Source organism: Canis aureus, chromosome 12 (assembly GCF_053574225.1).
Source record: "Canis aureus isolate CA01 chromosome 12, VMU_Caureus_v.1.0, whole genome shotgun sequence".
NCBI classification, from domain to species: domain Eukaryota; kingdom Metazoa; phylum Chordata; class Mammalia; order Carnivora; family Canidae; genus Canis; species Canis aureus.
In genome coordinates this window covers 36,032,696-36,059,303 of record NC_135622.1, presented here as the reverse complement: position 1 = coordinate 36,059,303, position 26,608 = coordinate 36,032,696, and the positions used below count along the sequence as shown (strand labels likewise).

At 43.5% G+C, this 26,608-nt stretch overlaps 1 protein-coding gene across 3 annotated transcripts in view; it reads left to right on the top strand.

The window, feature by feature from the left end:
• Positions 1–5,850: 5,850 nt before the first annotated feature.
• CRIM1 (cysteine rich transmembrane BMP regulator 1) overlaps positions 5,851–26,608 on the top strand; it is a 184,463-nt gene continuing 163,705 nt past the window's right edge. For 2 of the 3 annotated variants that reach the window (XM_077843629.1, XM_077843628.1), the window contains exon 1: positions 5,852–6,231. In XM_077843629.1, the coding sequence (XP_077699755.1) occupies positions 5,901–6,231 (331 nt within the window). In that variant the 5' untranslated portion in view covers positions 5,852–5,900. Of the gene's footprint in view, positions 6,232–26,608 lie in introns of all 3 variants that reach the window. The other variant, XM_077843630.1, reaches the window with a different exon arrangement.

Here is a 26,608-nt window from a genome sequence, read left to right as displayed (position 1 = left end):
CTAAAGATCAATGTGCCATTTATACATATAAGTGAAAAAACATTTATAAACCAGGATGTGTATCCCATTTTATATTTTATACTTTAAAGGGGAAAATAAGCCTTCAAGGATGTGTAAGAAATGTTATTAATGGTTAATATTTCAATTATTGGATTTTAGGTGATGTTTCACTTCTTTTTCTTCTTAAACTTGCTTATATTTTCTCATACCCCCCCCCCAATCCCCATGAGCACATATTTGTAAAGAATATATATTAGAAGTAGTGGTCTGTAACATGGATTCTGGAGCTATACTACCTGTGTTTGAAGCCCAATTTTTCCTTTCGAATCGTTGTGACATTGGGCATGTTATTTAACCTTTCTGTGACTCTGGTTCTCCACCTGTAAAATGCAGGTAATTATGTACTTATTTCATCCGGCTATAGTGAAGACTAGTCATGGTAGTATTCTCAGGTAATAAGCAAATATACACATAGTAAATACTTTGTAAATATTTCTTATTCAATAATTAGGAAAACAATGAAGCTATTTCTATTTTGAAAAAAAACACCAATCACTATTTTAACTTTTCATATGCAAATTAACAAAGAAGGCAAGGTCTTGTCATAGATGTAAATCTTAAATTGGGTCTGCAAAAAACAGTAAAACTGAAAAGAAAAGCAATTTACCACTCCCAACTTACTGCCTGAGGCAGTTACATACACAGGCTCTTACCGTATAATAGGACTGGGTTCCTAACTCAACAGCCCTCCACAGAGCTCTAAGACTTTGCAAGCCACACAGCCTTCTGTGCCTCAGATTCCTCAGCTATAAAGGGGAGACAGCATTTAGGCATTGAAGGTAATATCAGGCATTGGCCTTATAGGGCTCTTCTGTACATTAATTAAAGTAACCCTTGTGAAGAGCTTGTTAGCAGGCACTCTACAAAGGTTAGCTATTACTATTATTATCATTATTATTGATGATACATGCTGTGAACTATTATTAATGAACTAACCTTTAAAATAAGACTGGAATAGGTCCAAGAAAATATCACCAAGGCTACAACCCCAGAGCTAGACAGACTGCCAGAGTGGGACCAACAGAAAGATCATAAGAAGGGGGAAACAAGGCAGATGTCACACAGTAATAGGTACTGAGATATCACATAGCAAGGATTCCAGCTTAAGTGTAAAATTTAAGGAGAAACTCAATGAGAAGCTCTCTAAAAATAACAATATTAAAGGAGAACAACCTTTTTTATCCACACTATATCCTGTGTGGGTAGTATTCAAATTTGTCTCCATTTTACAAGGGAGAAACAGATTCAGAAAGCATAAATATCTCGTTCAAACTTTTATAGACAGCACGAGAGAGAAGAGAACCTGTGTGCCTTACTGCTCTTCTAATACCTCTGGAGCAGCTGCCGTACGTAGGCAGGGTAGGTAAGACAGGAACTCCCTTAGTAAAATTGGGTACTAGACTGTGATACCCTAGCCCAAGTACCAGATCCAGAGCCCAAGATCAGATGGCGGAGCCCCCAAAGCAGGGATTTCCCTGCCACATTGGCCCAAGCCCAATGTGAGCCCAGCTGAGGGAGACCAGAGCCAAGGGGGGTGGGGCGGGTTGGAGAAGGTGAAAGGAACAGGTTTCTTGTCCTGGTTTCTTCATAGATCTTTCTACCATGTATGCAACATCTTTAGAAAACAATGATACTTTTTCCTCTGGTGCAATTCAGTTCTAAGAATATGTTTTTCAGACTCCAAAGGCAACTCCTACGTTTTTCTTTTCATTTCAGGAAAACACAAACATCCCAGTGTGGGACTAGAGTGGAGAGGTTGAACTAGGCACCATACCAAAGAGGAGGGCTCTAATACCAGTGGACTGTCTATTGCTCTTTTATTTCCATTTTCTTCTAGGTCCCCAACTGGGCATTTGACTTTTAGACTTTTTCAAGAAGTTAGCAAACTCCTCCCATCCAACCCCCCCAACGGCCAATAGAGGGCGGACTGTCTCTTCTTCCAGACCTCCATCAGAAGTATAGTCTAACTCTCTTTCCTTTTAGACCTGTGGGATTTTGTTTTGTGCATTAACCACCTACACCCAATTTGGAAGGCCCCTTCCTGCCCAACCACCCTTTCAAGGGCTTATTTTAGAGGCATTTACCAAGACCAAGAGAGAAAGGCTGCAGGCAAGAACATTCATCTTTTTGCCTATAATCCTTCCCTCTCTTTTTCAACTCATCCAGGCACGCATACATTCTTCCAAGTCATGCTCCCCTTCCAATAAGCTGACAATTTAGTGGGGTCCAGACCTATTTAGAAAAGGTTTTATAATATATCCTGATAAATGCTACAAGCAGAGGTATTTACAAAATGTTATAGATCAGGAAATAAGCTCAAGACACTTCCCAGAGGAGGAGGCCTTAGACCATATTCCATGTATGGCTCTAACATGTGTATATGCCTTACAGTCTACGTAATCCCTCCCAGTGCACTTTCTCCCTTGACCCCCAATTGTCACCATGTTGGGCCCACCTATCGTTTCTTCTGTATCTTTACTCTGGTCTCTAAAGATGAGGGAATTCTTTTGTGTTTGGGCTTTAATCTCACTCAGCCTTGACTTTTGGCCACCCAATAGTCCCTCCTGGATCTCAGGGAAGAAAGTGCTATTTCATAACTGAGCTCCTAGTTCACACACTGGTTTCAGAGAAGTTCCCAGGCCCTTGCTGGCTTCTTATTTACTATTAGTTTCAGGCTTCGTGTAACTCTGTTTTCTCCTTTGCTTCTCTATGAACTCTAGGGTACAAGACCACATATAACTTGAGTTTTCTAAGCTCATACATCCATCCTAGTCTTAGGAATCTCTCCAGTCCTTTCTAAGGTTAACCTGAATTCCCATAAGAAGCCAGCCTTTATCACCTTGTATTTGACTACCTTCCTCTGGAATCCCAGGAACGATGGATGGTGACCTCGATATCATCCCTTGCCTGTGTTCAATCTCTAGCTTCCCCTGACCCTTAATATAGTGCCTTAAAGAAATAAAAAACACAAACACAAAAGCAAGACCTTGATAATGATCCTTCTTTCAATCGACAGCTTTCTCACTCCCGCATTTTTTTCCATCACCTGACCTTGGCTTTTCCCGGTGAGTCCTACAATGTTATCTGCTATATTTTAATAATGTCTTTATACTTGCATTTGAACAGAAATATAGATAACCTCTCTGCAAGAGTGGTAAAGGCCTTTTAACACAGCACAATGATGACAGTTTGTTGGCAAATCCCACAGTGAAGTGCTGGTGCCTTTTTGGAGTACAAGCAACAATCTTGTTTCACGGCGTTGTGTGTTTTATCTTTCTTGAATTCTAATAGAAAATCAAGCATATTTCAAATGTTTTCACCAATACTTACAATTATAGAATCTCAGGGTATAAGGTCTTTTAGAGAGCATCTAATCTGACCTCCTACACTACTATAGGAATTGCCTCTACAAATCTTTGGAAACCAGTCATACCAATATCTCTTTAAACCCTTCTAGAAAATGAGATGCTCATTCCCCCTTTCTACTTTTGAACATCCTATCACCCACTGATAATCAGTAATAGTTAATGAGTCTCTTCGCCTCAGGACAAAGAAAAATGGTTGGAGAAATGCTTAGTTTTCTGATGCCAGTGACTAGGGACTATTGCACTGGTTAACTTTGGCTTTTTGGTTCAGAATTCGAGTGGTTAAATCCAAAATATCTAGGATAAGTATAAATTTGTTCCGAAAACAGAGAATTTCAAAGGCATCTTTGTTTCCTTTCTCTTTACATTGCTGTACTATTAACTTTTGGTTCATTAGTCACGATTTTCAGGATCCACTTGGCTGCCACCTTTCTGCAGCCAGACTATTCTGGATCAGAAGGTTTGCTGCCCATTCCTACCTCACACCTGCCACAGGACCTGATTTTTTTTTTCCCCCTTATACAGAGGCAAGTCACTTTTTGTTAATTCGCTAATTTTATTGACCTTGGTACATATCCTGTGAATGGTGGGTCATTACAGAGCCTGTCATTTCGAGAACATTTTCTGACAGCTACAGAAGAGCAACCATCTCCACACAGCGCATTTTGCATCACTTCAGTTACTTCTTTACCAGGTTTATCACAAATAATACTTGCCACATACCTTCTTTATTAATACACTCACAGTAAATAAGCCAACGAGAAAGAGGGAGAGAGAGAGAGAGAGGAAAAAAAACAAACCCACCGCTTCTGTCCAGGAGCTTGGGAAAGAACAGGGCAATGTCAGATGACATTAATGATGCATGAGATACACGGGTCCAATCATGTCAAGACTTGTAGTAATCCAGTGTTTGGCCTTACCCAAGGGAGAGAAATTCAGCTCTGCTACTTTGCATTCACCGCCCCCCCTCCCGTAACATAGCACCTCCGCACACACAGCAGAGCGACCAAACACACAGGATGTGGACAGTTAAAATTCAACTCGAGCTGCAGCAGCAGCCCTCCACCGTCCTGCCCACCCCCTGCGGAATATTTACCTAGACCGTTTAAAGCACTTAATTAATTCACCAGCAGCTTCGCTGGAGGCGTCTCGAGCTTCCCGAGACTCCATTACATAATATCTTTTACAAAGTCTCTCCCCAGCCCGGGTGGAAGATGGATTCTCATCCCCTTGCGGAGCTCTCCGTGCATCGGCTCCCCTTGCGATCCGGAGGGTGCCTCAGCCAAGGCTGCAGCAACCCGCCCCCCCCAACCCGCCCCGCCCCGGGCCCCGAGCTTCGGCGGACCCCGCGGCTCTCCGAACCCAAAGCCCGCGCAGGAGGGGGCAGCCGGCTCGCCCTCGGGACGCCCGGGCCGGCCGCGGTGGCCGAGGCGCCTCCCGCCTCCCGCCTCCCGCTGCCCGCGGTGCGCGCCCCGAGCCCGAGCCGAGCCGAGCCGAGCCGAGCCGAGCCGAGCCGAGCCGCAGCGCGCCCGCGGAGCCCCGGCCCGGGAGGCGCGCGAAGGCTCGGCCGCGGGGCAGGCTCGGCGCGCCGGGCTCCAGCCGGAGGAGCCGGAGGAGCCGGAGGGGGAGGAGGAAGAGGAGGAGGAGGAGGAGGGGGGGGGAGGAGGAGGAGGAGGAGGAGGCGTGTGAGGGAGGAAGGGCCGGGCCGCCCGCGAGGGAGGGCGGGGGAGGGGAGGGGAGGGGAGGGGAGGGGAGGGGAGGGGGCCGGCCGGCCGGGGGTGGGGGGGTGGGGGGGCAGCCAATGAGCGGCGCGCGGCGCGGGGGGGCGAGGTCTGGGGGATGAGGTAGGATGGGGGAGGGCGCAGCCCGGGCGGCGGAGGCTCGAGCCATAAACAAGCGCCCGGAGGAGCCGCGCAGGAGTGAGGCGAGCGGGGCGCGCGGAGCGGACGCCGCGGACCTTGTGCTGCGCCACCGCGCCCACTCGGCGGCTCGGGAGGCGGGCACCGGCCCGGGGGCTGCGCCGCCGCCACCACCGCCGCGGGGCCGGCCGACGCGGAGGAGGAGAGGGAGGAGGCGCCGCCGGCCGGGGCTGGAGCCCAGCGCAGCCGCCGCCGCCGCCGCCGCCAGAAGTTTGGGTTGAACCGGAGCTGCCGGGAGGAAACTTTTTTTCTTTTTTCCCCTCCCTCCCGGGAGGAGGAGGACGAGGACGAGGACGGGGACGAGGAGGAGGAGGAGGGGAAGCCACCGCTGGCGCCAACGCTAGTGGGCTCGGGTCGGCGCGGCCCGCAGAGGGGGCGGGGGCCTCGCCCCGCGAGGGGAGGCGCGCCCCGGGGGCCCCGAGGGGGGCGGCGAGGACCGCGGGCTGCGGGTGCGGCGGCGGCGGCGGCGGCGGCGGCGCGTGTGCCCCGCGCAGGGGAGGACGCCCGCCCCGCTCCCGGCCCGGCTGCGAGGAGGAGGCGGCGGCGGCGCAGGAGGATGTACTTGGTGGCGGGGGGCAGGGGGCTGGCCGGCTGCGGGCACCTCCCGGTCTCGCTGCTGGGGCTGCTGCTGCTGCTGGCGCGCTCCGGCACCCGGGCGCTGGTCTGCCTGCCCTGCGACGAGTCCAAGTGCGAGGAGCCCAGGAGCTGCCCCGGGAGCATCGTGCAGGGCGTCTGCGGCTGCTGCTACATGTGCGCCCGCCAGAGGAACGAGAGCTGCGGCGGCGCCTACGGGCTCCACGGAGCCTGCGACCGGGGGCTGCGCTGTGTCATCCGCCCCCCGCTCAATGGCGACTCCATCACCGAGTACGAAGTGGGCGTCTGCGAAGGTACGGCCGCCCGCGCGGGCCCCCGCCCACCTGGCTGCGCCGAACAAAGTTTGGCCGAGACTTTCCCGAGGAGAGAGGGCTCCGCGGGAGGAGGGGGCCCCCGCGCCCCCGCGCCCCCCGGTTCCCGCCCGCCCCCCTCCCTCCCTCCCCCCGGCGAGGCGGGGGTCGCGTCGCGGGCGGGGGCGGGCGGGGGCGGGCGAGGCAGGGCGGCCGCGCGGAGAGCCGCGCACGTGTGGCGGTTCGGGCCGGGACTGCGGGGAGGGGGCGGGCCCCGCGCGGCGAGGTGGGGGCGCGGCGGGCCCCGGGGGAGTCCGGCCGCTGCCGCCCTCCCGCACTGGCGCAGTGTGCAACCGAGTGCTGCGCACCGTCCTCCAAAGTCCCTCTTCTGCTGGCGAGGAGACGTGTCTTCTGCTAACACTCCCAGTGTTACTCGTATTATTTTTCCCTTGCGCGCTTCCTTCACCCCCTTCCTCCTCCTTCGCATGTAAATCAGTTTCGGCTCCGGAATATGTCAGCGCAGGGGAAGTTACAGACGGTGGTTACTCATTTATTTGCCTATTGAGAACAGCCGAAGGCTTTCTCTTGTGAATGGGGGCGGAGGGGGTGGGGGGTGGGTGTTGCGCCCAGGAGTGAAAAGTTGTTGCTGACTGTTCACGACTGCTCTTCAAGATCAGATACCCGCGTGTTTTCTGTCGTGTGGCCGCTTCCTGCTGTTTATTTGTTTGACAACGAGGGCTGTTCTGCTGTTTTGTTTTTTTTTTTTTCCCCACCAGGCGTTGTGCACCTCGGTGCGGAGCCTGACGGAGGGAGAAAGCGGTCAGAGTAGTGAGCCTCCCGTCGTCGGGTGGATCCCTGAGCCCTGCCCGCCTGCCTCGGCCTCCGGGTGCTTGGTCTGGTTTGGGGACAGGAGAGAGAGGCAGGGAGTTCTTTCTCTCTCTGGCTAATAATGGGCAGGACTCGGTGAGCACCAGTTGAAAGCGGGATCCCTGCTTGGGCTGACGTCGGGGTGATGATGCTGTTCTGGGGCATCGTGGTGCAGAGCCGCTGCCTTACTTCTGGAAGAGCAGCGAGGAGGAGGAGGGGGAAGAGGAGGAGGGACAGGCGACCTCTGACCTGATCCCTTCCTCAGGACTCACAGCCGGACCCAGGGCACCAGGGGAGGATTGATTCGGAGGCATCCTCCTGTGTGCGTGTATATGTTTTCCCGTGCGGAGGTAACTGAAAAACTGGTGGCAATCTTAAGGTTACAGTGGGTCTCTTAAGAGACGTCAATTCCGTGATTTTCTTTAAATACACACACATTTATTTATACCTGTAGTTTTTAGAGTTTGGACAGTTCTGGAAAATTAAGGAGGCTTTTCTGGTTTGGAAGCTAGTGGGCGGTAAGGAGTGAAGGCAGCTCTCCTCTGAGGAAAGGGGCCATGCATGCCCTGTTGCACCCTTAGGACATTGGGTTAGAAGAGTTTAGGTGCCTGAAACACAAAAGCCTCTGCCCTGGTGTTAAGTCCCATGTTAAAACATGTGTTATTATTTCTCCCATCAGGAAAAAAAAAATGGCCAGGAGATTAACTTCGATACAATTTTGTGTGTTTGATTTTTGGGAATTCTGAATGAGTTGGACTAAAAGATCCATCTTTGGATCCCACCACTTGGAGTGTATAATTTACTTTAAGCCAGCCTTCCATAAATCTAAAAAGAACAAGCAACGTGAAACGAGGTTAACTGCAGTGGAAACTGCTATGCTCTCAGAAGGACTTTTGGAGGTTTTAACAATTCTAACCCTTGTTTTGTTTCTTCTTGATGGATATCTGGTGAAGGAGATGTGGAGCCCGGGGCACATTCCCAGTAACCCAGTGTTTTGGCACCAATCTTCTGGTATCACAGTATAGAGTTATTTTGGCAATTTGCTGGTGAGCTTTTCATTCCTCTGAAATGATGCGATCCCTTTTAGCTTCCTTTCTTCTGGTAACACCCCATGCACTTGGTATTAGCCTTGAAGATGCTTGGAAGTATTTGTTTCCATGGTTATATCTCAATTAGCAACACTTTTCATTTATCAGGACTGTTTTCAGCTGCCCAAACTAGGTGCTCAGCATTTTTTTAATCTAATTTTTTTTGGAATTCTGAAATCCGTTAAGTTGTATTGTAAATCCATTAAACCAAAGTAAGAGGAACAGTGCTACCTGGCATAATAGCGTTTGGATTTACACAGATACTGTCAGTTGTCTAAAATTTCAAGTATTTTCACTTTACTGCGAGATTTATGGAAAACATAGGATAAGTGACCTTTTTTTCCCCGTTTACAAATTAGCGGAGTCTTTAAATGTCAGTTATCAGAAAGGTGCTGTCTTTTTTTTGTTTGCAAGAAATTTCTCAATGGCTAGTTTTTCCCTCAGTTTCCATTTTTATTCAGAAATTCACACACTGAAGCACGATTATCATAACTGACACGAATAGGAATTGATATCTTTTATTCATGTTGAAGTCTCTTTCATTGCAATTTTTGCACTAAAATGACCCCTACTGGTTGTATCTGTTAATGAAAACTGCTTTGAAAACTTATTTAATTGTCTACACTGAGAAATCATATTGCATGTTGTACAAATATCATCATGACTAATCTACCTGCTTTCGAGGACATAAATACTAGTTACATTGCTCTGTTTGCCAAATTGCAGTAGTTTTTATTTGTGTTCCTCTCCGTTCTGGCTTTGTGGTGGGGGGAAAAGTCATGTTTTTTTAACTGTGGTTCACATAATGAGTTAGGTAAGTCAGGAGCAATAATGGACACCTTCCAATCTGTGGCTCACTGTCTTCAGTTTTTAATGCATACCAGCCCATAATAGGTTCTCAATAAATGTGCATTGAGCAAATGGATGAACAACCTTCTCCATGGAATAGTGAAGAAAAAAATATTTTCTGAAAGATTAAATGTGAAGAGTTGTGTCCTGTGAGTCATGTGACATGCACACTACACGTGGTCATCTTTTCACCGTTGTTTAGGTTGTTATCAGCCAAACCGTTCCTTTTTTAAAAAAATGTTTTGGGTTTAAGTGCATTTTAAAAAGTGAGCATAGAGCCAAGCACCTACCTTTTTCTTTTCTTTTCTTTTCTTTTTTTTTTTCCTGCTCTCTCTCAGTCTAAAAAGTGTTTTCTGGCCCCCAGGAGGGCACAAGTCTCTTTACTATTTCCACTCATTACATGAGTCCTTGTTGCTCTTTCTGACATCCTGAGCAGCCTGTTCCTTGGCTCAGCTGCCTGCCTCCCGGTACATCGCCAGAGAAACAAGTTTGGATTCTGAACTCCTGAGGAAGAAGACTGGATGGTAGATCAAAGACAGAGTTTTGAAAAATTACCAAAGTGTGATGTTCTAGGAAGAATGTTTTGATTGTACAGTAGATGAGATGGGGGTGAAGACCATTTCCCCCTCTTATGTGAAATAGTACATCATACTTCTGTTGTGAGGGATAGGGGCAAGGTAGGGGGAGCATAAGCAGCCTTCTCTGCCTGTGGAATAAAAGGGCACATGATGACTTGAGTTTGACAGTTTGTGAGGACAGTGATTTGGAACCTGGCAGACATTATTGAGTGGCTTTGCCCTGAGAACTTTGTTGTATTAGAGCCAGGTGATTGCTGTCATAGATAAGTACCAACTATTTTCCAGTGCATATTTACTCAGTAGCTTCATCTTTATGGAACTTTCTGTGTGTGTGTGTGTGTGTTTTTACCCTGGGATCTACCAAACTGTCTCCTTCAAAATATAGTCCTTTTATTTCTCCTGGGTATTTTAACTTTTCCTTGCACCTAATATTCATGGGGGCAGTGAGAAGGAAAAGCATACTCTGCTTATGTGGTGAGTGCTTACAGCAAACAGAATGTTGTTTTCTGACACTGTTGCCTTTAGAAGGTTATAATTTCTTTTCACCACCCTGCAAGACCCTGTCTGGGAGGGAGATGATGGCTCCCTGGAAAAGAATGTATGGAGGATCTGAGGTCAGGCCGCAGGAGGCCAGAAAATGTACCCGACCATTTGGTTAATGCACAAGCCACACGGATCTCCTCTCATTGCTCTGAAATGTAGGACTTGGAGTCAAGAGTCCATGGATTTTAATTTTACTAATTAAAAAGAGGGGAGGGGCAAAGTTAATACTCCTATATTAGTATTAGAAAACTTGAAACACCCAGGATTTCTTGTTTTTGAGGAATGTGTTTTGCTTTCCATCTCTTCAGTTAGAGCAAGCTCTCAGAGAAAACCAGCAGAGGGCCTATAAAATTACAGAACTAGGGTATGGGAAGATAAACCGATGCGAATAAACAAGGAAATAATTAGTTCCTCCCAGAAGTAAATATTGACAAAATATGGAGAGACTATTCACTGCACATATACAAATGACAGGCCTTGGTGACCTTCCTTTGACTCTCAAGCTTATAGAATCCTCACTTTTTCAGGAATCCAGTCACATAAAACACTTGGCAAAGGGCAAGTGAATTGCATAGTACCAGAAAGGCAAAAATTGCACATCTAGAGATGGATGCTGCCATTAATTCAGGCTTAGCAGTGACCAGGAGAATCCACATGCAATTATGTTGGCAGTGCAGTTGTGAATAGGTTAATTTATGAAGAAAATTGTCTGAAGAATCCTTAAACTGTGGGCATTACATCCAGTGAGGGAAGGTATTTAGTGAAATGGTGTAGGTTTGTGTTCTGCGTGGCTTGATTCGATGTGAAGACTTGGATAAACAAAGGAATGGCTTCGGGATGCTGGGGATAGATAGGCATTGTGAAGTTGGGAGAAATAAGTAGATGATCCATGATCCTAAAAAGATAATGGAGTGGGAGGACCAAAGAATAACAAATGGGAGGAAGGAAAAATATTGAATTCATCTTAGGGCAACTGTGTCATCCTTTGAAGATTAATCCAAAAATGCATTCCAGACATTAATTGTGAAATTCTTGAAAAAATTTGGGTGTGTTTAACATCTTTCAGGCTTAGGACATACTATGCGGGATGGCAGTGCTGCTTTAGCATGTGAATTCCATCTGATGAGCCATGGTAAGATGGATGGAAGGTCAAGTTTGTTTGGTGAAGCAGGTTCCAATAACAGCGTTCCATATGTGGCACACATAGTATCAGGATTTTGGAGACATCTCAGTATGGCTCAGTTATTCGAAGAAAAAACTGGACTAACCAAGCACACATGAGTAACAAACTAAAAGCCTTACTTCTCAGAGGTTGAATTCTCCAAATCTGAGTTTTCAGATCTGACTTGTGTTTACAGAGAAATCACTCACTCACTCATTGATTTCCTACTCTGTACAAGGCCTTCTGCTGAGAGGCTGGGAGCAGCTGGGGAGCTTAGGGACCTCTCAGATGTTCCCTACCCTCTGCACTCTTCTCATCTCTAGAAAGAGTAAGGTAGCAGAACCTTAAAAAGTCAACATTTTAGGGACGCCTCAGTGGCTTAGTGGTTGAGTGTCTGCCTTTGGCTCAGGTCATGATCCCAGGGTCCTGGGATTGAGTCTCACATCAGGCTCCCTGCAGGGAGCCTGCTCTCCTTCTGCCTGTCTCTGCTTCTCTGTGTGTGTGTCTCACGCATAAATAAATAAATCTTTAAAAAAAGTCTACGTAATAATGCAAGTTCAAGCCAAGTAGAAATGATTTTGCAAGTGTGTGTATATAATTAGTTGGTGAGTGAAATAGGTGGTTAAAATTTGTCCCAGGAATCACAGGATCTGAAATGATCTTTTCAGGCTCTGGTGGCAAAGGTGAAAAGAATTTGAATTCGAACTAGGTTTTAAAGTATGAATAGGAGTTTTGGGGGTTTTTTTTTGTTTTTGTTTTTGTTTTTTTGCTAGGGGATGGGCTCCTGCTCATTTTTCATTCTTCTTAGGGCCTGTGTAGCATATATCAGAGTGTTTCCCAACATCTAAGAATGAGGCTGCATTCTTAATGCTTTACTAGTTGTGGTTCAAAATGGCAAGGTTCCTTTCCAGAGTGATTTTCTCCTTGTTCTAGCTTGTTCCACTAGACAGATGAGCGTGGGCAGTGAGCTGAGAGGTGTCCCTTTATATCAAGCATCTTCCGATCTCACCCACTCTCTGCTGCTTGTCCTGGCCAGTTAGCCTGGTCAAATTACGAAAAACCTCTGTGTGTAACAAGACCTCTTAGGTCTTCTGGTCAGAGGAGTGGTTGAATATACTTAAATTTAAAAAAGCTCTCAAAGTAAACACCTCTAAGTGTTCATTTTGGGCCCTCATGAAAAAAGAAATGTTAAAGGATCCTTTCTTCCTTTTACAAAATGAACAGATTTTAATCCCGTACCTCCCTTCCCCAACCCCAGTTAATTCCCCATGCAAAAGATTTGTATCTTGATAAAAGTATGTCATGGTTAGAAACTTGGTTTCTGAGGTCAAATCTGTGCATCTCTGTTTTCTACCGGTGTGGTGGGGTTAATAATAGGGTTGCTGTAAGGACTCAGTGAATGAATTGTAATGAAGCCCTGAAAGAGTGACTAGCAGGTGGTAAACGCTTATTAACAATGAAGGTACTAATCAGTAGAAGTAAAACAATTTGATATGGGTGCATTCTCTTGTTCTGCTTATTCTTCATCTCCTGAAGTAATGATCGTCACTAGTTAAGGAGTCTGGGCTCTTAGAGAAGGAGCAAATGATCAGGGTCAGGTCCCCTCCTCTCTCCTCCTACCCCAACACCGTAAGTGCATTGAATCAATTCAGTCCAGGGCATGATCCTGGAGTCCCGGGATCGAGTCCCACATCGGGCTCCCTGCATTGAGCCTGCTTCTCCCTCAGCCTGTGTCTCTCAAGAATGAATAAATAAAATCTTAAAAAAAAAAGAGGGGGGGGGCCTCTAAAGCTATTTGCTGCCTTTTTCATGCCCATTTGTTAAACTTTGTCCAAATTGTATATTTTGGGTAAAAATAAGGAGGAACCTGACATTTTTTGCACTAAGTTGTAGGAGTTATAAATGTAACCATTTATTTGTGGGCTGATGTTTCATGTGGGGAAGGGGAGGGCACCTAACCTCACTGTAATCAAGACTGTACATTTTTGGGGCTCCTTGGTGGCTCAGTCAGTTGAGTGTCTGCCTTTGGCTCAGGTTCTGAGATCAAGCCCTGTGTCGGGCTCCCTGCTTGGTGGGTAGTCTGCTTCTCCTTCTGCTCTTCCCCCCCCCTGCTCTTTCTCTGTCTCTCAAATAAATAGGTGTTTTTTTTTTTTTTTTTTTTTTTTTTTTTAAAGACTACATTTTCCTTCACAGTATATTGTGGAGGAGAGTTTGCCCCTGGCTCCTGGAGTGTTTATGCTGCTGGTCACCACAGGATTTGACCCAACTTGAGCTAAGGATGCAGCTTGTGTAGCTGCAGCTCACCTGCTTTGGGGACTCCCAGTCCACCTGCTGCTGCAGTCAGAACAAACTACACAGAACTAGAGGTCAGACGTTTAACCTGTCCTCTCCTGCCTACCTGTTGCCCTGACATCCTTCCACCTACTAGGTACTGAGCAGCTGCGATGGGTCTGGTCTGTGGGCTACACTATAGGGATGCCATCTTTCTAAGCCTCAGTTTCCCTATCTGCAAATAGCAGTAGGTAGCGTGTGTGTGTGTGTGTGTGTGTGTGTGTGTGTGTGTGGTGAGGATTGAGTGAGACAAAATGTGCTTCTGAAAATTTAACGTGTATACAAATCACCTGGCAATCTCATTCAGCATGGAGGTCCTGATTCAAGAGGTCTGAGATGGTGCATTTCTAATAAACTCCCTGGTGGTGCCAAAGCTTCTGACCCTGGGGCATGCTTTAAGGAGCTAGTCCATGTAAAGTAAAGCATCTGGAACAGAGCATGGCATATGAGACCTGATAATGTTACCTGCTATTATGGTTATTTTTCAGCCAAAAAAATCAGATAGGGACCCTGCTTTCATAGATGCCATAGTCTAATGGCAGATAGCTGAGACAGTTGTATCTAAGATAGTTACAGCTGTTAAGCCCTGAGATAAGGAAGTGCTGAGCATCTCAAGAGCCATTAAGAGGGACCCTAACTTTTAACTACCAGGAAGGATTTAGTGGGGGGCAGGAGGCGGGACCAACAAAGTCTGAGGGTATGCTCTCTTCCTTCCTGCTCCTCTGTGCAGGATGTTTTAGGAAAAAGAAAAAAAGGTCTTAATACTAGACAACCTTGTGTTCAAATCTCTGCTCTTATTTTTTAACTGAACAACCAACTTGCCTCATTGTTTTGGGCTTTAGTTTCCTCAGCTGTAAAAATGGAATACTGATAGCTTTCTGTGAAATAGACATTATAGTGAGGATTGGAGAGAATGCATATAAATATGTATACATATGTATATATAGCCATACACATACGTAATTGCATAGATAATGTGTGTGTTGGTGTGTGTAGTGTAAATCCTGGTATTTGGTACACTACAGGATTTTAATAAAATGTTAAGTCTAATATTCATTCTATTTCCCTTTTTTATATTCTTCTTTGTTAGCTTTATGTATAAGTTTAAAAAAAAAAAAAAACCACTTTGTGACACACAGCTCCTTCACATTCACATCCAGTACTGCTGTAATTCTCAGCCTCTTTGCTGTTTCAGCAGAATGTGGACATTTGCTTGATTTTGTGGTTTGAATTCTAGTACCAAAGAGCTATTTCAAACTAATACTTTTTAAAAGGTGACCTGTCTTGATATTGATGGCCTATGGTTTAATGGAAGCGGATTAAATTTCCTTTTCTTGTTAAAAGTTTTCTTTGGGTTTCTGGGCATCACTGGAGATACGGGAGACCCCAGGAGCATCACCAGGGCCAGGCTGGGATCACTGTACTTATGGAAGGAAGGAAGCAGTGGCAGTCCCACCTGGCTCAAGGGCCAGGACAGGTTAGGAATGTGCAGGAGGTGGTGTGCAGCACAGAGGATACCTGCATTGCTTTTCTTGAACCCATGCATTCCAGCCATCCTTCATGTGGACTTATACTGTGGCTTTCCCGTGGACTTGCTTTGTGGTTTCCCTGTAGTATCTTTGTGCTATTGTGGAAGGCTGAGAAACAACACCTAAAATTAAAATACTTGAAGTTCTTGTCTCTTTAGTTCCTAGTGTAGGTGTGGCCTCCGCTTTAGGAAGACAGAACTACTGCACTGTCTTCATGTCTGCTAATGAGTATCATTTTTATCCAGTAAATATGGGCTGAGGACTCACAAGGCAAATGCTTTATACTGCCTCTTATGGAACAAGAAGAAAGAATTTGATGAAGATACAATCCTTGCAATCGATAGTTTACAACTCTTTTTTATTTTCATCTTGACAACTAAACCTTATTATCACACGGTAGAAATTGAATTTTCTTCCAGAAACTCTTTTAGTACCTATCATTGTAGTGCCTCTATCTTTCATCAAAAGTGCTGGTATTCAAACTTGTAACCTACAAGCAAGGTGAGATAAACTTTGAAATTTCAGGGTTTTGTTTAAGGATATGCTTGTTAGATCCAAAAATAACACCCTAATTTGAAATCGCCTGGGAACATTTGTCTTATGAACATTTAAGAATGAAAATTAAGTGTTAATTATATTTGAAGGTGTTATTTTACATTTCAAGTTCCTGAGAAGATCACTTGAAGAGTCTGCTCTTTGGAAATTTTAGGAGAGTCCTTAGTCCTTAATAACCAGCCACTCTAGCTATAGCGAGGTTAAAAAAAAAAAAAAATAGATATAGGCTGTAACTAGAGACTGTGCTTGTCTTATTTAGCATTTCAAAACAAAAACCATAAACAAACATCTCAGATTCAAAACAGAAAGGAATTTCTGGCAGGGCAGAATGAAACCTGAGCCTGCAAAGTCCTAGGTCTACAAGAGGTAACTTATTTAGCTTCTTATCCAAAGGCCACAAGCAAAATGGTACACAGCTGTGATAAAACAAAAGGCATCTCAGAATTGGAGAGTTGTGATACTTCTTTTTTAAGACTCCAAAAGACCTGCCAAAACAAGGTAAAGCTAACTTCAGGAAGTTTGACCCAAGCTAGACTTTCCATATTAAGAATTAGTTGGACTACTTCAGACCTATAACACGTGGGGAACTGTACACATGGGATGTATGTGCTCAGTTCCCTCACTGTGTATTGATAAATCCACACAGATGGAACGTTCCATCATCTGGTCAAATGTAGATCTGGAAAACCTTTACATGGTTTCCCCTTTCCCTCACTTTGCATAGTTGGCAGCTTTGCTTTTTTGAAGATGCAGACATTTCCTTCTGCATAAGGAAAAAGGGACCAATAGATAGTTCTGTCCCTGAAAACCAAAGTATGAAGATTTTTAAATGGTATAAGGAAGACTGTTTTTCAGAACTACTGAGTTCTTCTATTTCAGACAGATTTTAGGAAAATTTATTACAACAGACTATGACATAAAAATGAAAGGCAAAATAAATTTCCATGTTTTCATCAAAAGAATGAATAGGTTCATATATATATACCAGTTTGTTGCAGGAAGGATTTAAGATAACCACACACCGTTCTTGCATGTGAGACTACACCATGATGCAGGAGCCCGAGTAGCCATACTTCAGTTCTGCTTTCATCCCTTAGTAGCTCAGTAACTCCGATAAAACCTTCTCCACCTCCCTTGACTTTGCCTTATTTGTCTAAAGAGAATTAAATAGTTGCCTACCTGAAGGCAGAGGAACTGAACCGATGATATCTTAAGGCCCCTGTGGTCCTAAGATCTAGGACCTAAGATCTAGGTTTTTACAACCTACGTGTGTGGCACAGGAGTCAAATATTACCCTGTGTTTGCAGAGCCAGGGAAGGGAAGAGTGGTCGTGTCTACAGGACTCTTTGCTGAGTGCTGTAGTTGGAAGGGCATGGAGGAAAAGAGCAAGTGTTCTCACATAGTTTGGTTTATGGTGAGGCGGTAGAGAGGGCAAAACACAGATACTGCGAAGTATTGACGTCTTTAAATGCTGGCAGTCTTTAAGCCCTGGTGACTGTTGGCCCAGCCTGGATTTGGGATAGAATTTAAGCCTCTCTTTTCATGAATGTGCTGTTCTTCACTCTTTCTCCATTTCCCTCCTTTGCTTCATTGATCACAATGACTGTGAGGTAGGTAGGTGACAGAGACCGCAAGGGGAGAAGCCTGAGCAAAGACAGGCCAAAACTTGCCCAAATTCACATGCTCATTTCTGCCTCTGACACTAGGAGAGAGTTGAGTAATTGCTGTTCTTCCTAATACTGCAGGCGGCAGCCAAATTCCCAGCATTCTTTTACCTTTGCTGCTGTTTTCACTTGCCAGGGAGTTTCCTCAAGGAGCAGGCTGGATTTAAAGAAACAGCAGTCCTTGCATGTGAGGGGTGGTGTGGGGAAGGGGGAGACTGCCCCCTGGGGCCTTTGGGCGCCTCTTACTGGGAGGAAGAAATGATTGGTCTCCTCGAAGGGACGTGCTGCACTCCACCTGCCACCCCCACCCTCGAACCTCCGAACCTCTGTGTGTTGTGAACCCTGGGAGCAAGCAGCTCTGCGTGTCTGTGAGATAGCAAGGCCACCCTGATGGTGTTCCAGAACAAGCCAGCTATGAAGCTTGGGAACCTGCCTTTGGGGGTCTAGAAACCTCACTCATCCTTTGCATATTGTCCAGGTGGTGTGGACCTGTGGCTCTGAAACTTCATACAACATGATTCATTCCAAAGAATGGGATGCTCAGCCCAGCCTGCAGTGTACACCAGCATTCAACTTGGCCTTGCCTTGTGGATATTACATTTTTGCCAAGAGCAGCCTTCCAGAATGAGGTGCTAGTTAATTCCAGTCGGGCATTTATTCGTTAATAAGTCTGCTGAATGCTAAATACTCCATTTGGGAGTATGCGACTGGAGAAAACTCAGCAGCTAATTATTATGTAGATCTCTTCTGTGATTCTCACTTTCAGTTCAATTACCTAAGCCACCAATCCTTAGCAATGTGAACTTATTTAATTTTTAGTTTTCTGTGATATTTTGCTTTTTGCTCCCAGAGAATTTTTTTTCTCCAGTCTGTAAAACTGCTGTGAGATTATTAATGGATAGACATTTTACGTTGTTTAACAGAAAACCTTTCTGGGTTGTGGAGTCCTGTGGCTTGCCTGTGGCTTGTTCTGTCTTCTTTTCTCTTCCTTCCTTCCTTTCTAGGATGATATCAGAAGTTAAATCCTGTTCCGGATCTTATCCTATCTATCCTTCCAGGGTAGATGTCTGGTTACTAATAATGGTGATGTCTGAAATAGCCATTGAGGGGTGGCTGGTGTTCATTTACCAACCGGAGCTTTTGCTGAAAAGCTAGGTTATTTTCTACTCTTCTTGGTATATCAATAGGTCTTTATTTGGTTTTCTTCCTGCTTATTTGGTATGTATTAGCTTAAGAACTTTTCCAACGGTGGGGGGCAGTAATGACAGCCTAAGTGCCTGGGGCCTTCTCTCCATAACACTTCTCTCTTGGAAGCGGCTGGAGTATTCAGTGTGTGTTTGCTGCCATCAGAGTGTGTGCTAGAAGGTACATTTGGTACCTCTCATGCCCATGTCTCTGTGCTGTGGCCCTCCTTCACCAGTGAATCTCTGCCATGAACCAGTGGGAGCTTTATCTCAAGCACCCTGAAAGTCATACTTTCCAGCAATCTTTCCATTTGCCTCCATATTCTTCCCAGCATGGTTGCATGAAGCTCTCCAGTTATTGGTAACTCAGCTAGTAAGAGAAGTTGGTGCCAGGCATCAAAATACCTGTGACGACCTCTTCCAGTAATGGTGTCTGCACTAGCAGGATGGCAGAGAGAAGTACAAATGTTTGGAGGGGAAGGTGTTTGTCAGTACATGAAATTCATTTGACTCTGTGGAATATGATAATATGGATCAGCAAGTGATAGAAGTTCATAAAACAAGGTTCTTTACAAGGTTGTGGTGGACTTGCTGGCCTAAAAAATGTGCCCAGGATGATAAAGTATATCTGTAGCATCAGCAGCTGGGCCCCTGGTACAGTTACAGATGTGACTTTGAGAGACAAGACGCTATGATAATTCCTTTTTCAAGATGTAAGTAACTTCATACCTTTGGACATAGAGTGAGTGTGTGTGCAGCTGCCGAGAGCATAATACAAAGAATACTTTGCATTGTGTTGCATATGTGCTGAAAGCGACTTGCATAGTTGAAGCAAATTAAGTATACTATCTACTCTGTAGATCAGCAAACTAAAAATGACTTCTTGACAAATAAAGATTGTGCATTGTTTTATTACACTTGAAAAAAACGATTCTAATTAAAGTGCTTTGGCTTTTAAACTATCTCGTTAATTGGGATATCTATACATGGGCAAGTGCGGCTCAGGAAAATTAGTGACTTCATTTCTTGCTGATTGGGACAAAAGATCTGTTATCCATCTGAAGGGCAGTGTGGGATGATTTATAGTAGGTTATCACTAAACATAGTTTTTGGCCTTACACAGGAATTTTAGGTGTGATGGCAGAAAGGAAAAGCAGAAATTTAGGGTAAGAAATTGAATATCTCTATAGGGAAATAAGCAAATAAAAGAATCCAGAGGTGTTTTTAGTTAGAAGGAGATGAAAATTATATTCAAAGACTATGTTGGGAAAAAGGTAAGCGAGCTCTCAGCAACCAAGTTTATTGACTATCTAGTCAGGAAATTGTATTCAATGCTTTGGAAAAAGAAAGGAAAAAAGCTCTGCCAATAGAGTTCTGGAAAACTTGAGGGAGATAAAGTATTTATATGCTTTATAACATAAAGTATGTCCAAAAGAAATATATAGTTACAGCTACATTTGGCAGTGAAAATAGTCATGTATTATATTTTTTAAACTGTGTGTGAATATGTAAGCATGTGCCCTGGAGTCAGAAATGCTTGGCTGATACCATTTCTTGAGAGAATGGAAAAGTAGAGGGTGTTAGTAGCTGCAAAGAGGGAGAAAACATAAAGGATAACTAGTAATAAAGGAGGAACAGTGAATCGTTCTCTCTTTGGAAGGGATATATTTCATGTGCATGATGATTACAACTTAACTTTTTGTAAAAAATAATCCTGGTATAATAAGCATTTAACTTCCCATAGAGCCTTAGTAATTTGCATGTCATTACTAAAAGCTCACAGGTAAGGGAAAATTAGACTCTTAAATTCAGTACCTGCCTATTCTTTTCAAGGTGTAGGTATTCTAATTTGGTTTCAAGTTTTTATGTTGGGCAAAGACCCTTTGAGAATGCAGAAAATTAGGAGATCAACACATGCTTCCTAATATCTGTCACAACTAGAGGTTTGAGGGCAAACCCAGCAACTGGAAAGTGGGTGTGGTGTCCACTTTCAGATTCCCCCAAATTATCTTTACATCTTTCAGAATGTGTTCTCATCCTTCAAACCCTACCATTTTATGCCGCTTCCTTTGTGAGGACTTCCTGCCCTGCCCAGGAAAAAGCAATGCCATCCCCCCACCCCCAGTGCCCATAAATAGCACTTTCTCCTTCCCCTGTTATAACAGTTTTCACAATGTGTTAGAGTTCACATTTCTGTCTCCCTGCCTCATTGTGATCCATTTGAGTGCCAGGATTGTGTGTTATTCTAGCGCTTGGCACACAGGAAGAACTCAATGAGCATTTGTTGACTAAATCTAGATTCAAGGTCATCCAAGATATTATACAAAAACTTTTCCATCTGAGCTGTTTGGTTTGTATTGTGGAAAGCTGTGCAAATGAAAGCTGTTGAGAGAATCCCAGTGAGAAGTCTCATCGTTGCAGAAGGAAGCTTAGAACTGGTCTACTGTGTTCTCTCTCCTGTCACTCACCTCTCCCGCCCCCCACCCCATCAGTCATCCTTTAGAATTAAGTTTTTTAACTTTGCTCTGATAGTTTAGTTTTAGCCATATTTATTTTGGCAAATATTTAAAGGTAATTTTTATTTGTGAGGATTTTTCCTTCTTTGCCAGTTTGCCATAAAGGTGTCACCTTTCATTCACCAACCTTTAATCAGCTTGTAAGAGTTTTCCTCATGGGTGGCAGCTTATAACCTCTTGACCCCCAGGGGTCTAGTACACTAAGCAATTGAAATGCTACCATGATCAGCTATTTGTGAACCATAGCTGATAAACAATGTGAATTATTATATAGACACACTTCAGATAAGTGGTTGTATGAATAATTGATGGTAGTGAATGCCTACACTTCCTGCAAATCCAGGATTATGTCTGAGACATGTACGTGGACTAATCAGGAGGGAGTTTAACTTAACAAATGTGTCTAGAACTTGCAGTCTGTGTGTGTTACACCCATGAATGACACAGGTAATCTTCCAGTGTCCTCAGCAGTTCAACTGTGTACCTTCTTCGGGAAAGGAAGTTTGAAGCCAACAACAGGAGAGTGGAAGTGTGTGACTGTGAATAATAAAAATGCCTCACAAGGGCTTGAACAGGAAGTCCATAGGAATGCAATATAAGGAATTTAAAAAAAAAAAAAAAAGCAAAATTCCATTTGGATTTACTCCAAACCCTATGACTTCAGGAACTGAGGAATTCTTGATGACTCCGTGGCTGGAGTCCCAACTTGTTATTAAGCCGTGTGGAACTGTTTTTCCTTTAGCACCCATCATGAACTCTGTTTACTTTCTTGAAAGTCTTAAAGTGGTTTACAAATTAAGACACTAAGACGTTATACACCTATGGATACAACAGTAAATTACAACCTTTGGTGATATATTTGGTATTAAACTTTTCAACAGCTAAAACAGAGAGATTTGGCCAAGATCAAGTATATAGGGTCATGGACTCACATACCAAATTATCTTGGCGTGAGTCAGGCATCTCTAACGTCCTGCCACTTCAGTGAGAGTGCCCAGAGTCCCGTTGCCTTAGTGTCGCTTTAATTTTGATGTCCCTGGTACAGCACGTGCCTTCAACTTTCCCGGTTTAAGATGCTCATCTGACACATGATTGTAATGGTTGATAATGTTAAGTGCTGTAGCTGGCGGCTTTGCAGCTTTTTTTTTTTTTAGAGCACCAGTTGTCATAAAGGCTTTGGGAAGGGGGAGGAGGGTGAGCTGGACCTGATAGCTAAGTGAGGTTATAGGAGGAGAACTCTAGTTTTCCATGATGCTTCATTGGCGAAGAAAGGTTATGATTTTTAAGCAAGGTCCTTTTTTGTAGCGTCCACTGATAATCTTCCTAAGGCTCCTTAAAAATAGATTTTTTACTTTAATGTGGCTTCATTACTGTTACAAGTTTAAAAGTCAGCTTCTAGACATTGGGGCAAGTCGTTCTCCTTGAAGTATTGCCTTCCCTATGACTTTTAACAGCAGAAAGAGTATTTAACTTGATGGTAGGTACTGCCCAAATTAGAGGTGGGTGTGTCACAAAAACCTGTGGCTCTTTTGTTAATTTTAGGTAGAAGGGTAAGGACCCAGAACTGTTCTTGCTGCCAGAAGAGCGTATTTACTCTCAGTCTTAATAAAATAAATGAATGGAGGCAGAGAACTGGGAAATACACTTGAAGGAGGGAGGGCCCCTCTTGTTGTGAGCCAAAGTAAACAGTTTTGTAACTGAAACGTAGACTATCAGGAAGGTGAGAACCAGAGAAGTAGGTGTCAAGTGCAACCGGCAAGTACCATTTGCAGCTACAGAGATAGCCAAGTTTCCCCGAGTCCCAAAAAGAACCTCTCAGAGGTGTTTAGGGGAAATCAGTTTCCTGAACTGGCCTTTCATTGGCCTACAGCTGGACCCAAGGTTAGGGCTTGGGGAGAAAAGGGCACATTTCTTCTGGAGAAAGCAAACAGATGTGGCTCTCCAAGGGATAGAGATGAAGTCCTCCTCAGTGACCTAGGGAAAAACCTCTCAAGGGAGCCTGGACATTGGCAAAATGCAGTGGGTTTTGCCAGAGTCTGTGCATGATTTTAGAGTTAATGGAAACAGAGGCATTTTTTTCTCTGTCTTTTGTTATGGTGGAAAACTGTGTCATTAGAGTGGATAGCTGCACACACGTTGCAAATTATGTGATGTGTACATATACTTACACACGTCCATATATGCAACATGCAAACATGTAAAAAGAATTCCTCACATGGTCACATTCCTTGCCCTGATAGTTTCCTTGTGTCCATTTTTCTACCATGATAGCATTTTCTTCTAATTGGAGCTGTTAGACTTTTAATTCCAACAGAAAAAAATGATTCTGTCTCTGGCCATCCTTAATTTATATAAATAAATACATGTAGATTGTCTCCTGAGAGGCTTACATAAAGCTGTGGGTATCTCATTCCTATGTTGTTTCTTCTGGAGTTCATAAGATACTTTGTCAAATGTATAGTTGCAGATGCCTGTTAATGCCATGTGTCAAGAAAGGTAGACCATCAAAAAGGATTGATTCAGAAATTTCTTAGAACTTTTTATACTCAAATATTCTTGGAGCACCTGGGTGGCTCAGTCAGTTAAAGCATCTCCCTTTGACTCAGGCTCAGGTCATGATCTCAGGATCCTGGGTTCCAACCCTGAATCAGGCTTCCTGCTCATTGAGGAACCTGCTCCTCCCTCTCCTGTTCCCCTTGCTTGTACTCTTTCACCCTCTGTCAAATAAATGAATAAAATCTTTTTTTTTTTTTTATGAATAAAATCTTTAAAAAAAATTCTTGGAGCTTTGTTGTGTGTTGGAAAGTGTCTTGCCTTGTTTTTAAAAAAAAAGTCACTTGAATGGTCACTTAGAAGGTGTTATCTAAATTCCTTTTCTGTAGTTTTATTTCTTGAACATCTTAATTCCCTTAACTAGCTGTGTGTGCTAGGGCCAAATATTGGGTGCAGTGCCTTCTTAAAAAAACATATACTTTACTGGGGAATTTGGGAAATAGAGAAGAGAAACCGTGATCCAAAATGCTTTTGTTAGAAACTCAAGAACTAGTTTCATGTTTTTGTGTATGTTTATACCCTGTCTAGTCTTCCACTGTGTACCTACATTTTTAAAATCACATATCTTGTATAGCTTCTTTCCATTAAAATTGTATCAAATGAATTTTCCTATGTTGCTACATACTCTCCATCATGATAGTTTAAGCTTAACCAAGATGTGCTGACTGTTATCTTTCTACTTCATTTTCCTCACACCTTTCCTTTCAGGATTATAAAAAAGGCAAAAAGGGGGGAAAATTCATTTCAGGTAAATTTAAGGCAAAATTCTATTTGTCTTAATTTGTTTCCATGAGTGCCTAGGCTCACCAAGTAGGTGACAACAAGTGAATTCTCTCCTCTCACTGAGGATTTGATCACTTTCTACCTGTGGTTCTTTGTGTCTAGGGCTGTGGTATGAAGATGGCCCGGATTTGTTTTGTCATATATCCTTGCTACCACCAGGACTATGTTGACTCTGAGGACGTTGAAGCTTTTTTTAACCTTTTCCTCTGTTAAGTAATGATTTTTTTGGCCTTGTGCAAATAGCCAGCCTACTGGGTAGGAACATTTTTGTTCAATTGTTTTTTTTTTTTTTTTTGTAGTGCATTATTGGATTGCTAAATATTTATTTAGAATGAAAGATGGATATAATTAACTGCATCCTAAATAGATATTAAATACTAACTTCAAGATGAATGTGCAACCTTTGGGCTTTGCATGCCTAAGACATAGGCTCTTGCTACCAAGGATTTTATTTGAGAATTTAAAAGTTTTCCACTTCTACCAATTTATAAATGAAAACTGGAGGCCTACAAGTTATCCTGTGAGACACATGTGTAAAATTTGGAAAAACTCGAATCACTTTTGGAATTAAGTTTGTTGAAATTTTATCAGGGAAATAAACTTTTTCCCTCTTGTATTATTATTGGCTAATATATTAACTAGTTTTTACAATTCAGGTACTGGTTTCCTATTCAAAAGGTGTAGACAGCATCTGTTGTAATATTTTAGATTAATTTCTGTAGTCCTTGTTTAAAAATTTCTCATTGAAAACCAATTGTACAAACAGTATGCAAAACCAAAACACCAGGCTTCAGATATACTTTATATAAATATGAAGTGCTTTTTGGATTATCAAAAGGAATACAAAAATTTTGATTACCTCTTTAAATTAAATGACTGTTTCTGAATTATAAATCTCTCAAAATTTATAACTCATGCATATGATCTCTACCAATCAATGTTTCCAGTCCAGAAAATACTGAGCATTTACCTGGCTGCTCCTTGGTTGGAGAGAGGACCTGTGTAGATGCCATTAAACCACAGCATATAGTTAAGTACTGCATGTGCACAGCTGGATTTTAAATACTTTTTGGATCAACATATTTACTTAAAATAAACACACATTCTACTGAGAAAGTAACTTGAAGGTGAAATCACATTAAATTTAGTAGTTTAACCTTAGATATTTGTAACTTTAGTTAATATTATGGAAGACTAGGATTCATTAAGGTCAAGTATATAAAATCTTTAAAAAAATTAAGGCACAAAGGTTAACAGATATTCATATTCAACAGTACTAAAGCCAATATTTGATACCCACCACCATCACCAAAATATGTGTGTGATATTGAGTCTTCAGGGTGAATAAAATGGTGTGGGAAAGCTAACAACTTTTAAGGAAAAGTTTTGTCATGGGTGAGGGGTGCGGAGCATGGGATTCTCCTAAGGTTTGGCTAAATAGAAGTAAGGCCTGTCGTTTCTCTTGTAACAAATCTATAAAAATTTATTTAAATCTTTTCATCAGTAGATTATCTCCAATACTAAACAGTTAATCATTAATCAGCTGATCTCTATCATCAACCAAAGCCACTTGCATTTTCATTACAAATACTTCTTAACAATGTGATTATAAATGTTTAAATCAATGGGGAGTGAAATCGATGTGTATGTTCCTTGTCATATGGTAGAGAGTATAAAGCTTCTGGCTTTTGGAGAACATTTCAGCAGTTGGTAAAGGCCAGTACAGTGTCCCTGGGCTGCGTGGTTTTTTTTGTTTTATTTTGTTTTGTTTTTTGCTTATAGAGCTCTGGAACTTGGCCAGTTTTGATGAGGGGGAAGAGGGAAGGTTTGAGTTTGAGAGCCCTGGGTTTATTTCTGGCAGTTCAGATGTGAGACAGTGGGAGAAGGCATAAATATAGTTTGAGGGAGGTCGCAGACCCAGAGCTTCATGCCAGGGGTAAATAAATGCTGGATGGATTTGTTTATAGTGGCTTCACACTTTTACCCTTCAGAGTTGGTGCTTCCAAGGGATGACTCTCAGTGTTTCTATCTAGTGGGTGTCTTGAAAGTCTCTCCTAGTCATAGTCCAAACCGTAGCCACCCCTTTCCTTTTCTTTCTGAATTTGTAGTCAAATAACTACATTCCTGACCTGCCGTGAGACTTGATTTTTAAAGACCTAACACGTGCATCTTGGAGAA